The sequence below is a fragment of the Diaphorina citri genome, unplaced genomic scaffold (assembly GCF_000475195.1).
Source record: "Diaphorina citri unplaced genomic scaffold, Diaci psyllid genome assembly version 1.1 scaffold1400, whole genome shotgun sequence".
In the NCBI taxonomy this organism is placed as follows: Eukaryota; Metazoa; Arthropoda; class Insecta; order Hemiptera; family Psyllidae; genus Diaphorina; species Diaphorina citri.
The window spans coordinates 8,930-23,235 of NW_007378826.1; the positions used below are offsets into that span (position 1 = coordinate 8,930).

The 14,306-nt window shown below is 37.9% G+C and overlaps 1 protein-coding gene across 1 annotated transcript in view; it reads right to left on the reverse strand.

Annotated features, from left to right (window-relative positions):
- Positions 1-3,950: 3,950 nt before the first annotated feature.
- Positions 3,951-14,306, reverse strand: part of LOC103515694 (probable isocitrate dehydrogenase [NAD] subunit alpha, mitochondrial) — a 22,140-nt gene continuing 11,784 nt past the window's right edge. The window contains exons 4-7 of the mRNA XM_008480629.3: positions 9,835-9,976; positions 8,292-8,413; positions 7,221-7,470; positions 3,951-4,631 (exon numbers count right to left, since the gene is read on the reverse strand). Coding sequence (XP_008478851.1) covers positions 4,398-4,631; positions 7,221-7,470; positions 8,292-8,413; positions 9,835-9,976 — 748 coding nt within the window. The 3' untranslated portion in view covers positions 3,951-4,397. The remainder of the gene's footprint in view (positions 4,632-7,220; positions 7,471-8,291; positions 8,414-9,834; positions 9,977-14,306) is intronic.

Sequence of the window (14,306 nt, forward strand, 5' to 3'; positions counted from 1 at the left end):
TATGCAAGCGCGCTAGCGGAGGAGCAGAAAGAACTGCGCAGAAACGTATGCGCACAAACACATTAATGCGTTGCCTGCAAGGGAGCTTTGCTCGGGACATTTGATGTGACGTCATCGCCTACGGGAGCGTATGCCGTGACGTCAAAGTTTACGATTTACCGGTATTTTTTAAATCGATTTATCTCGGGATCTAGAAGTCGTAAGAGAAAAAGAAAAATTCCGTTGGTCCTCATTTTTTCTGCTCTATGACTTTGAAATATCACCCAAGTAAGCGCAACTGTTCTGTTGTTTTCACGAGGCTGAGTGGCCCGAGTGCACCCCAAATTTCTCTCAATTTTTTTGTGGTAAAGCAGAGCTTTTTCACAATTTTAGTGGATATCACAACATTACTAAGTGCCTCATTTGCAAACAATTTCAATAAGCTCTTTACACTCGTAATGCCGCCACTAGTCGCTACCCAATTAAAGTAGCTACTTAATTGTCCTCACGAGGCTGAGTGCACCCCGAACCCCCAAACAGAGTCGAAAAAACCTCGGCCCCGCCGGGAATCGAAGCCGGGCCTCCTGCGTGCAAGCCTAGTGTGATACCCACTCAGCCACGGAGGTTGCTGCGCCCCAAATTTTAGGGGAATAAACACTTGGATCCTGCCGGGAATGGATAAAAATAACTAAGAAATGAAAATAAATAATACTAGGTATGTTGAATTAATAGAAATCGAAAACAATGTAAATGTATAATTCTTCTTTTATGTATACGGTGTGATTTTAAAGTATAAAAGTATACACTTTATTTTCCAAAACTTCATACAAGCTGCCTTTAGCAACATTGAAGTATTATTAATACTACATAGGTATTATCTAATGATCTTCAGAAGATAATCTAGTTACTAATAATCATGTATGGTGATGAAATGTATGTTTATACAACAAGGTCTGAAATATGAAAGATGAAAAAACAATTCAAAACAGTAAAAATACAAACTTCTATCACGTAAGCATACAATTTTAAAGGAAACTCGTACTGCCATCTAAAATAAATAAATGGACCAAGTTTCAAAGTCAATCGGTCTAGAAGAAGTGGCTCAAAAGTTGGTTTACAAAATTTGACTCAAATAAAAAAAAAAGATCTCAATTTATATAAAAGTGATGAAAATCAAATACTTTTATATTATAAATAATTATTCAGGATGAAGTTAAATAAAAGTATGTAATTTAGGATTAGGCACTGAAACTAAACCAGGGAACACATTGGTTCCCATTTGGGAGTGAAAACACCCAGCTTGGTTCACGAGGTAGGTAAAAAAAAAAAAATAGGTAAACTTATTCCTAATTTTATAAACTGGCCTGGCTCCGACTCATTTTATTGTCACTACGGGGATTCGAATCGGAGTCCTCTCGGTTATGAATCCAATACCTGAACAAACTGCACTACAGGGACTAAAATGAAATCGTCTTACACTCGTATTTATGAACAAGAATGATCGTTCTTAGATCAGTCTCAAGTCAAAATTGACCAATCAAATGCCTTGAGATTGAGACTATGCTTAGCACGAACTTAAGAGCCAGCATTTTGTTCATAAATATGGGTGTTGGACTCTAAATGGAAACGGAGGCGTGACCTGGAAGAAGGGCGTAACTGCAAAAACATAGGTATGTACTTATATTATCCATCGAATTTGGGGTTCATTGGATTCAAGATCATTCAAGTATCTGGATTTGAAAATCTCATTCACTGAATTTGGATTTTCTAAGTTTTTTTTTCTCCAGAACTTACTCGTAGGTACCTGGTGAATCTGGATTTGATCAATTCATTATATTCAGAAGAAGAAAAAAATCCTATAAGTTTTATAATCATAAGTAGGTTAGTAGGTAGAGACAGTAGGTTTCCATCAAATGTGACACTGGGCCTCCCTCTCTCTCTCTCTAAAATCAGTGGTTGGGTGGAAGAGCTCACGTAAGTGAGAACCCTGCCACTTAAAATAAAACCAAATAATAATAATAATAATCGCATAGAGTTATTGTTCAATTAAACAAAGCGATCACAACGAAACAGGTTTCACAAAATTGTCCATCACTTGTCAAGGAATAGAGATTGACGATTTTTTCGCAGTCATGTTCAGAACAAAATTTGCTACCAAAAATGCTGACTACCGAAAATGGGCATCAGTTATGTTACGCCCTTTTTTTGGTGACGCCTCAATTTCAAAGGACAAAAAAAATAATGGAGGTTTTCGAATGAAATAAATTAACCTAAACGCTCCGTTTACACTACCGGCCTCGGCGCTGACAGTGTAAACCCGGCTTGAATTAAACCTAAAGGTAAGTACACACTATGGTTGATCGACATCGAATGAAACACGCCCATTGGAAAACTCTCATCTTCGTTTTTATTTCGTAACAATGAAACACCTGTTGCATTAGACTCGTGTGGTCTGTGTCGTAGCATGCCCATCCCGTGGTCTGTCATCTGATGGGCAAGAAGAGACACAATGCTTCCCATTTAGGTGCTGGGTCAATACGAGGAAGTAACCTGTTGAAATATTTGCAATCGAAAAAGTGCAAATATTTTGTCAACTGAGGGATTTGAACTTCCGATCAAAATACTTTCTTACTTCAAATTAATGTGTTTCTACTCGATGTAGATGGACATAGTGTGTACGTACCTTAATTTGTTATCTGATAACAGTAAAACACAATAGTTGTTGTATTCATGGCCGGAGGAACACTTTGGGTTAAAATTAAACCGTTTGGTTCAACTCTTAACCCGAACTATGGAGTCTCTTCTGGCCTCCGGCCTAAGAAGGTTAAAATCGACCAGGGTTAATCCAAACGGTTTAACTCATACTGTGTCCCCCGGACATTGGACAAAAAATTCTACAAACGGGAGGATCCTGTGGAAACATTTTATGAACGAGTGATGCGAGCTCTTAGTTTTCATCACGACGATTTTGCATTTAATTCATCTGTTTGTTTCACCATACGTAACTCTCGAATGGTTTGTCCGATTTTAATAAAATTTGATAATGTTCAACTCATGAACTCATGAAGAAAATTATAATATTATTAATAGGTATTTTATGTACAAATGATTGAAATGGAGATACTCGTATGAAAATCTAATATATAAAAATGAATATTTGTTTGTGTGTGTTTGTTCGAACTTCATGCCTGGCCAAACCACATAATCCGATTGCTATGAAACTTTGTCAACTTATTGCTTGCACTCCCGTGAAGGTTATAGGCACATATTCCGGTTCGTTTTTGTTAAGCTACGCCGAGCAAGACCACTAAATGGATGAGTGACATGAACGGCCTTGCCTTAAGGATTTCTGCTAGTATGAAATAATAATGAATTACGAATAGCTAAGGCTTGTCTCACATTAGAAGCGTAGACGCGCCACTTTTAGTAGCGCGTAGTCGCCTGAAAAACCACACCTGATAATAGACTCTGTAGAGTGTGTAGAGGGTATCTATTATTTCATAGGGTTGGTTTTACAGGGGACTACGCGCTCTGAAGACTGTCAGCCAATTCTCAGTGTTTATTTATTGGTGGAATCCAGCCATTGAGCCTAACAGGATACCTGCAATTCTATAGGACCGAGTTGCACTTCCCCCTCCTTGACCTCAATCTTTATATACTGTAGGCCAGGCTCCGAAACTTTGGTCAGGCATTGTCCTTCTTCGTTTAAAACGATATTGGTGACAAGCATCCATTTTAAGTAGGTATGCTGAACACAAATTATAATTCCCTTCTCAGTGTTTATACGCTTTTCCCGGAATGAAATTCCATGACTTTTTGGGGGGAAACCTCGAACACTTTTGAAAGTTAAGAAGGGAACCGCAACGAAAAAAGTTTGAGAACCACTGCTGTAGAGGGTATCTATTATTTCATAGGGTTGGTTTTACAGGCGACTACGGGCTCTGAAGACTGTCAGCCAATTCTCAGTCACTCAGTGTTTATTTATTGGTGGAATCTGGCCATTGAGCCTAATAGGATACCTGCAATTCTATAGGACCGAGTTGCACCTCCCCCTCCTTGACCTCAATTTTTCTCATTTACTGTAGGCCAGGCTCCGAAACTTTGGTCAGGCATTGTCTTTCTTCGTTTAAAACGATATTGGTGACAAGCATTCATTTTAAGTAGGTATGCTGAACACAAATTATAATTCCCTTCTCAGTGTTTATACGCTTTTCCCGGAATGAAATTCCATGACTTTTTGGCCGACTTTCAGATTCCATGACTTTTCCAGTTATTCCAGGTGGCGTATAAAACCCTGTTTTTATAAAATACGGAAAGTACCTAATGTAATCGGGCAAAATTTCTTTTTTTTTTCAGCACTCTGGACAAAGCCCGGCGCCACGCGTTCCTCCCGTCTGTATTACCTTCCTTCTTGCCGCCTAAGCCGCCGCTACCTTGGAGCAAATCTCATTGGTGAACTCCGAACACTTGGCTTTGCCGCCCAGGTCGCCCGTACGGTACTTTCCCTCCTTGATGGTGTCTAGGGCCGCCTTCTGTATCACGTCTGCATGCGTGTTCAGGTCCAGATGACGCAACATCATGACGGCGGATAGAAGGAGGGCGGTCGGATTGGCCAGGTCTTTGCCGGCGATGTCCGGCGCCGTACCATGCACCTGAGAAGAAGAGAAATATACATAGGAAATGTTAAGGACATATTTTATTATTATTATTTTTAGATAAACATCATCCAAGAAAGGAAATGGAGATATGCGGTACACATTGTAAGAGGATCCCATGGCACTCTCCTGTTTAACATGACTGATTGCGTTATTTCTGGAAGAAGAAAACGAGGCAGCCCAAGGAGACTGTGGGAAGAAGATATCCTGGAATGGCTGAGGCTAGACACACATGAAGGATACTTCGACAATTTTTTTTTCTCCTTATCGTAAGCGAATACTAAAAGGAGCAAAAACAAATTAGAGCGCATATAAAAGTTTCAATAGATAAATCAAATAAAAAAGTCGAATAAGGCGAAATTTTAATTTGGAGTAAAAAGTTTGAAAAAAACATGATGGCAGTAGAAAGTGGCACCAGACTTACTACCTATAATTCAACTTGTTCCGTCAATAAATAATTTTAATTTCACCCAAATTGGACTATTTTTTCATTTTAATTTTGCTTACCTATAGGTAATTTGGACCAATAAATAATAATTTTTAATTAACGCAATTTATTACAAGTCGGATGTAAAATTAAGCATAAATTTATCACCAATCTCTTTGCACTAGTCGCTACTCAATGGAGCAGTTGCAAATGGGTGAAAATAATTAATAAATGGTCGATTCCTACGTAAAAAGTTGGGAAAAATCTAAATCTGAGGTCAAAACTCCGAAAAAATAACTCAGAAAGTCGAAAATTCAATTTTCATTTTCCATTCTAATGAAAGACTTCAAAGATGTGTGACGTCAGACTTGAGGCAGTTGCCTCGCTAGGTAGCGCCAGTATGCAAGCACGCTGGCGGAGGAGCAGAAAGAAATGCGCAGAAACGTATGCGCACAAGCACATTAATGTGTTGCCTGCGAGAGAGCTTTGCTCGGGACATTTGATGTGACGTCATCGCCTACGGGAACATCTAGCAGCAGATCGAGACTCATACAAAGCTGCAGTATCATCAGTTTTGGCAACCAACGTTCACGTTGACGCACATCAATGAATTTTAGATGAGTGTTTCACTGTCATTTTTATTACGTAGCAATGAAACAACTGCTCCACTAGGGTCAGCTCCCATTGTGTAGTGGTCATTGGCTCGCCTTACACGCGGGAGACCCGGGTTCGATTCCCGGCGGGGTCAAAAATTTGTATCATGCAAAATATGATTGATTCCTTGACTGGCTGTTGCGGGGCCCTCTCAGCCTCGTGAGGAAAATGAGTAGCTATGTAATATAAGAAAGTTTATGATATGGAAATGGAAGGTACAAGACCTAAGGGAAGACCAAGATAGAATCGATTTATCTCGGGATCTAGAAGTCGTAAGAGAAAAAGAAAAATTCCGTTGGTCCTCATTTTTTCTGCTCTATGACTTTGAAATATCACCCAAGTAAGCGCAACTGTTCTATTGTTGTCACGAGGCTAAGTGGCCCGAGGGCACCCCAAATTTCTCTCAAATTCTTTGTGGTAAAGCAGAGCTTTTTTACAACTTTAGTGGACATCACAACATTACTAAGTGCCTCATTTGCAAACAATTTCAATAAGCTCTTTACACTCGTAATGCCGCCACTAGTCGCTACCCGATTCAAGTAGCTACTTAATTGTCCTCACGAGACTGAGTGCACCTCGAACTCCAAGCACAGAGTCGAAAAAAAACCTCGGCCCCGCCGGGAATCGAACCCGGACCTCCTGCGTGCAAGCCTAGTGTGATACTCACTCAGCCACGGAGGTTGCTGCGCCCCAAATTTTTAGGGAAATAAAAACTTGGATCCTGCCGGGAATCGATAAAAAAAACTAAGAAATGAAAATAAATAATACTAGGTATGTTGAATTAACAGAAATCGAAAACAATGTAAATGTATAATTCTTCTTTTATGTATACGGTGTGATTTTAAAGTATAAAAGTATACACTTTATTTTCCAAAACCAAGATATCGTTATGAAGACACTATCAAGTTTGATGTTGGAAAGAAACAAGGAAACTGGGAAGATGTAAAGGCTAACCAAAGGTATAGCAATAGAGTCTGGTGGATGGGGCTTTGTTCATCGACCTGCCCTATAGGATAGAACGATAATGGTTATTTATGTATGTAATATAAATGCATATAGCGACCGGTGCCAGCATGGTAGGTATACATTGGGTGTTAAGATTCGTAAATTCGTAGTAGCTTAACCCATCCTTCAGGGCTGTCCTGCCCCTACACCTAAGCCTCACATTGGGCTTTTTGTGTATGGCTTTTGGTGTTAGGATTATTGAGATGCTTGGAAAATCCTACGATGCTGCAGTGAGCACGAAAGTTGTGACATAATAACACAAAGAAACGGCAATTATTTATTTCCAGAGAGTGTTCCACCGTTTTTAAGAATTACAATACAGTCGAACCTGTCCAAGTGAGAAATCTGGATAACTGGGGAAAAAATCGTGGCCCCTTCATGGCAACCTCTCTAAGTAGGACACTTTTTTAACTGGGAAACCTGGATAAGTGGGAAAAATTGTCGGTCCCTTGGATTCCCACTTAGAGAGGTTCGACTTTATATTGCGGGCCAGTACTTACCGATTCAAACAGGGCTCCATTGAGTCCGATATTACCGGATGGTGTCAGGCCCAGTCCCCCCACCAGACCGGCACACATATCCGACAGGATGTCTCCGTACAGGTTAGGCATGACTAGGACATCGTACTGGGTGGGGTCTTGCACCATGTTGAGACACACTGTATCCAGATATTTCTCCTCGAACTTTACCTCGGGGAATTTCTCGGCTGCATCCCGACAACACCGCAGGAACAGACCGTCTGACATTCGCCTGGCAATTAATACCATACAATAGAATAGAATTTGAATGGGGCTCAACCAAATGACAATTTTTTTCGAGATAGAGTCCTATTCCGATGTAAAAGTACCCAAAAAGTGCATTGGCGCACTCACAATTAATACCATACAATAGAATAGAATTTGAATTATTTGCAACCTCCGTGGCCGAGTGGGTTTCTTCTTTCCTTCCTTCCTTCCTTTATTCTTTCTTTCTTTCTTCTTCTTCAATAAATCAATTTTTATTTATTTTTTAACATTTACAATGCCTCTCTCTATTGCTGATTTTACTCCTTGTCTAAACTGTAGACATCAACGTTGATTGATTAACTGTTGACTGTATCACACTACGCTTGCACGCCGGAGGTCCCGGGTTCGATTCCCGGCGAGGTCGAAGTTTTTTCCGCTCTGTGTTTGTAGTTCGGCGTGCACTCAGCCTCATGAGGACAATTGAGTAGCTACTTTAATCGAGTGGCGGCATTACCAGTGTATAAAGATTATTAAAATATGGAAATTGATTGCAAAAGAAGCACTTAGCAATGCTGTGATATCTACAAACAGTTGTGAAAAGGCTCTGCTTTAACACAAATGAATTCACGATTTGATTGATTGAATTCTTCAATAGACAAAAAAAAAAAAAAAACAGAATTTTTCTTTTCCTTCTAGGTACCACTTTTAGATTCCGGGATGAATTGATTAGATTCCCGGGGAATCGAATAGCAAACTCTATATTTACATATTATTATTATTGAGATATTGAGTTACCTATAGGAAAGAAAGCAAAATGTGATATGAGGAAAGAGATTGTGAACTCACATGATGTTAGCCTTGTGTACAGCGGTCACTTTGCTTCTGTTATTGGTCTTGGCGTATTCAAATGCAAACTCAGCCACTCTACTGGATGCCTCCTCCGTGATGAGTTTGATACTCTGCACCACCTAGCATGTGAGACACACAGTATATCAATTATTATAAGCTTGACATTCTGCACCACCTAGCATGTGCGACACACAGTATATCAATTATTATAAGCTTGATACTCTGCACCACCTAGCATGTGAGACACACAGTATATCAATTATTATAAGCTTGATACTCTGCACCACTTAGCATGTGCGACACACAGTATCAATTATTATAAGCTTGATACTCTGCACCACCTAGCATGTGAGACACACAGTATATCAATTATTATAAGCTTGATACTCTGCACCACCTAGCATATGAGACACACAGTATATCAATTATTATAAGCTTGATACTCTGCACCACCTAGCATATGAGACACACAGTATCAATTATTATAAGCTTGATACTCTGCACCACCTAGCATGTGAGACACACAGTATCAATTATTATAAGCTTGATACTTTGCACCACCTAGCATGTGAGACACACAGTATCAATTATTATAAGCTTGATACTCTGCACCACCTAGCATGTGAGAAAGGATGTTAATTTGCTAATCATTTGGTGTAATACATTATTGTTGAACCATCATTAGAAGTCAAATAATTTTTGTTAACCTTTTTTTTTTTTAGTGGTTTGATTGAGGGAACTATACTGAGGTGTCATCATTCCAAAATCGAAATTTGACCGAAAGAACTGTAGGTTTAAAATCACTGTGCCAGCCTAGTTAGCTTAGTTGGTAGTGCGTCTGCCTTGTAAGCGCTAGGCCGCGGGTTCGAATCCCGCCCGGGGCGGATTTTATCCCTAAGAGATAAGGTTCGTTTTCGGAACGGCTGACTTTCTCCTATTCTGTCTTCTTTCTCTGTTTGCTTTTGGAAAGATAAGAGCTTAGCAGTTAGTCACATAATTACTATTACATACCCCATCGACAATTTCGTGCTCAATGCCGGAATATTCTCCTTCCGTGTTCTCCCGAATAGTGACTACATCTTTTCTCCTATCCTGTCTTCTTTCTCAGTTTGCTTTCGGAAAGATAAGAGCTTAGCAGTTACAGTCGCATAATTACTATTACATACCCCATCGACAATTTCGTGCTCAATGCCGGAATATTCTCCTTCCGTGTTCTCCCGAATAGTGACTACATCTACATCATCATACAGGGTGGGATATCCTTCCAATGATCGACAGGGACGAACGTTGGCGTACAGGTTAAACTCTCTGCAATACAAACAGTATTCAGATTAGAACTCTTTTTTCGTTTCCTCATCCTATAGGAAGGAAAGTAATGTAGGTAATCAGGTAAAATTTTCTTATTTACAAGTAGGTTTACTTTATATTTTAAAATAATAATAATGATAATATTATAATCACAATAATATAAAAAAGTAGAATCTCACACAGAGGCACCCCTTTCAGAAAACCATTTTGTCGCATAATTACTATTACATACCCCATCGACAATTTCATGCTCAATGCCGGAATATTCTCCTTCCGTGTTCTCCCGAATAGTGACTACATCTACATCATCATACAGGGTGGGATATCCTTCCAATGATCGACAGGGACGAACGTTGGCGTACAGGTTAAACTCTCTGCAATACAAACAGTATTCAGATTAGAACTCTTTTTTTAGCAGTATTCAGATAAACTTTCTTCTTTAGTTTCCTCATCCTATAGGAAGGAAAGTGATGTAGGTAATTAGGTAAAATTTTCTTATTTACAAGTAGGTTTAAGTACTTTACATTAAAAATAATAATAAAATCGCATGGGATCTTTCTATTAATTTGTGTGTGGAATTTAGTTCAGTTGCCCAACTGTCCTCATGAGGTTTCCATTTACATTTCCTCTTCCAAATGATTCAATTGAGGTTTCCATTTACATTTCCTCTTGCTGTCCTTTAGTTATGATTTGAATTTCAACCAAAGGTGTATTAATTTTGTTTCCAAAGGTGTTTATTTTAATTTTGGTTCCTTTCAGGAAACTGAACACAGGTCAAATTTCAACATGTTGGCTGCCAAACCATATTCTATGGTGTTTACCCACAGGCCATGTATGAAAATATCTCCCTTATATGAGAGGCAAGGCTCTTTGTTTCTTAGATTTTTTTTATTTATTTATTATTATTATTATACCTACAAGTTTTCGGTTTTGAATTTTGGCCTTTTAGATAGGCCAAAGAGAAAAATATAAGTGTAAATTGATAAATACACAGGTAATAATTTTATTCCCATTCAGCCCAGTATGTTATCAAAGCTAACATACTCATTGCACGTAGGTAACTTATTCGGCTTCTATTTAATGAGAACACCTTCATGTAGGTTTGTTCAAAGAGTTTTGTCTTGTGTGCTATGCTGTGCAATGTGCAACTGCTGACACTCTGACAGTGCTATAACGTTATTGCTTTTGAACTCTGAAGTAGGTACCTACAAGTTTTCGGTTTTGAATTTTGGCCTTTTAGATAGGCCGAAGAGAAAAATATAAGTGTAAATTGATAAATACACAGGTAATAATTTTATTGAGAATAATTAATACCTATGATCTTACTAAATGCCTACATGAGTCTAGATGTGTCACTTGTACATTACAATTACAGTACATCGTAGGTAACTTATTCGGCTTCTATTTAATGAGAACACCTTCATGTAGGTTTGTTCAAAGAGTTTTGTCTTAGTGAGCAACCTCCGTGGCCAAGTGGGTATGGCCTTGCATGCATGAGGCCCGGGTTTGATTCCCGGTGAGGCCAAGGTTTTTTTTGGCTCTGTTCTTGGAGTTTGGGGTGCACTCTGCCTCGTGAGGACAATGACAATTAAGTAGCTACTTTAATCAAGTAGCCACCAGTGGCGGTATTACCAGTGCAAAAAGATTATTGAAATATGGAAATTGATTGGAAAGGAGGAACTTAGTAATGTTGTGATATCCACAAAATTTTTGAAAAAGCTCTGCTTTACCAGCAATAATTTGAGATTTGCTTCTGAGTCTTGTCTTAGTGTGTCTTGACATAGACCCCAGCACCCCAGACTATTCTTATTTCATTTTACCCTAGGCCCTGGACCTTCAACCCCTGCCAAGACCATTGACCGATTGAGGGTGTGTTTATGTACTGGGCTGAGATGAGCTCGGACAAGGTGAGATAGGATATTGTTTCTACAGTTTTGCATTGGAGTGGTAACTTAAGCAAGGATAGCGTGGGATCGGGCTGAGATGAGCTCGGACAAGCCCATGTAGCCAAAGTGGTTGAAGAAGTAACCGCAATATTGAATGAATATTTATTTTTCAACGTTGACGCAAATATATGAAATGTAGTGTTGAAAGAACATTGAAGTATGGTTGAAATGAAATTTATTTGTCAATGGCATTGAATGAATATTTATTTTTCAACGTTGACGCAAATATATGAAATGTGGTGTTGAAAGAACATTGAAGTATGGTTGAAATGAAATTTATTTGTCAATGGCATTGAATGAATATTTATTTTTCAACGTTGACGCAAATATATGAAATGTAGTGTTGAAAGAACATTGAAGTATGGTTGAAATGAAATTTATTTGTCAATGGCATTGAATGAATATTTATTTTTCAACGTTGACGCAAATATATGAAATGTAGTGTTGAAAGAACATTGAAGTATGGTTGAAATGAAATTTATTTGTCAATGGCATTGAATGAATATTTATTTTTCAACGTTGACGCAAATATATGAAATGTAGTGTTGAAAGAACATTGAAGTATGGTTGAAATGAAATTTATTTGTCAATGGCATTGAATGAATATTTATTTTTCAACGTTGACGCAAATATATGAAATGTAGTGTTGAAAGAACATTGAAGTATGGTTGAAATGAAATTTATTTGTCAATGGCATTGAATGAATATTTATTTTTCAACGTTGACGCAAATATATGAAATGTAGTGTTGAAAGAACATTGAAGTATGGTTGAAATGAAATTTATTTGTCAATGGCATTGAATGAATATTTATTTTTCAACGTTGACGCAAATATATGAAATGTAGTGTTGAAAGAACATTGAAGTATGGTTGAAATGAAATTTATTTGTCAATGGCATTGAATGAATATTTATTTTTCAACGTTGACGCAAATATATGAAATGTAGTGTTGAAAGAACATTGAAGTATGGTTGAAATGAAATTTATTTGTCAATGGCATTGAATGAATATTTATTTTTCAACGTTGACGCAAATATATGAAATGTAGTGTTGAAAGAACATTGAAGTATGGTTGAAATGAAATTTATTTGTCAATGGCATTGAATGAATATTTATTTTTCAACGTTGACGCAAATATATGAAATGTAGTGTTGAAAGAACATTGAAGTATGGTTGAAATGAAATTTATTTGTCAATGGCATTGAATGAATATTTATTTTTCAACGTTGACGCAAATATATGAAATGTAGTGTTGAAAGAACATTGAAGTATGGTTGAAATGAAATTTATTTGTCAATGGCATTGAATGAATATTTATTTTTCAACGTTGACGCAAATATATGAAATGTAGTGTTGAAAGAACATTGAAGTATGGTTGAAATGAAATTTATTTGTCAATGGCATTGAATGAATATTTATTTTTCAACGTTGACGCAAATATATGAAATGTAGTGTTGAAAGAACATTGAAGTATGGTTGAAATGAAATTTATTTGTCAATGGCATTGAATGAATATTTATTTTTCAACGTTGACGCAAATATATGAAATGTAGTGTTGAAAGAACATTGAAGTAGACCTTGTTTTCTCCTGTGACAACTAGAACTTAATGCCTACAAGGGAAAAACAGAAATAAAAAACGAGATATGTAGGTACCTACCTCTGTACAGTTGTACATATTAAATAAAGAATGGCACAAAGCACAGGTATGAAGAAATAGGTACTGCTCGGGTGTTGAGGGATTTGGAAGGTCGAGAAGGGCATCGAAAAGAAATCCAGGGATTGTAGCAGGAATCCAGAACCTAATGATGATTTAACTATTCTCTCGCAAAGAATGACACCTGCTGATTTGTAAAGGAAAATGTACGGGATTAATGAAGAAAAAGGTGGAGGATATTTCTTCTTGAAACCTCGGAGGAAATGGCCCCTTGGAGGATTTGCACAGGGTGTACGGGATTAATGAAGAAAAAGGTGGAGGATATTTCTTCTTGAAACCTCGCAGGAAATGGCCCCTTGGAGGATTTGCACAGGGTTTAGCTACTTTAGCTTTAGGACTTTAGAAGTTACGTATTTTGCAACCTTTTTTTTTTCTTTTCTTTTCTTTAAGAGGTTTGACAGAGGGAACTGTAACTGCTATGGTCTTATCGTCCCGAAATCGAAGAGAGAAGGAAGACAGGATAGGACAACCCTCAAAGTCTTCCCTTATCCTTAAATGATTCCTGCTGTCAAAGTGTTAATCGATCCACTAAATCAGGTGATGTTTATATAGTTTTCACCCTCCCTACTCCTATTCTATTTAGTACACCTGTGTCTAAAGAGGAAGTTATATTTGATCATTTTAGGTGGAAGTTGAAATCAAAGTATTCCAAATCAAAAAAACTAGCATCATTTTATATACATTGTACACATAACAATGAGGTTGAGTGGGAGTGTACTGTAGAGTGTCAACTGCATATGATTAGTAATCATCCTGATGTTCCAGACAAGATCTTTCCTAGTGACAAACCGTACAAATCATTGCAATTTTCCGCGAAATATCCTAAGGGTAGAGTAGGTGATTTACATAATATCCCCTGGCGTGGGTGTAACTTTCTTTTTGGTAACGTGTATAAGTTTGAAGTCCATTTCAAATCCATCGAGTCCAAGTTTGCGCGGAAATAACAAGATGAGTAAAGTAGGTACCTACTTGCTTTTGTATTCTTTGATTTGCGATTGAGAGAGAGAGAGAGAGAGAGAGAGAGAGAGAGAGAGAGAGAGAGA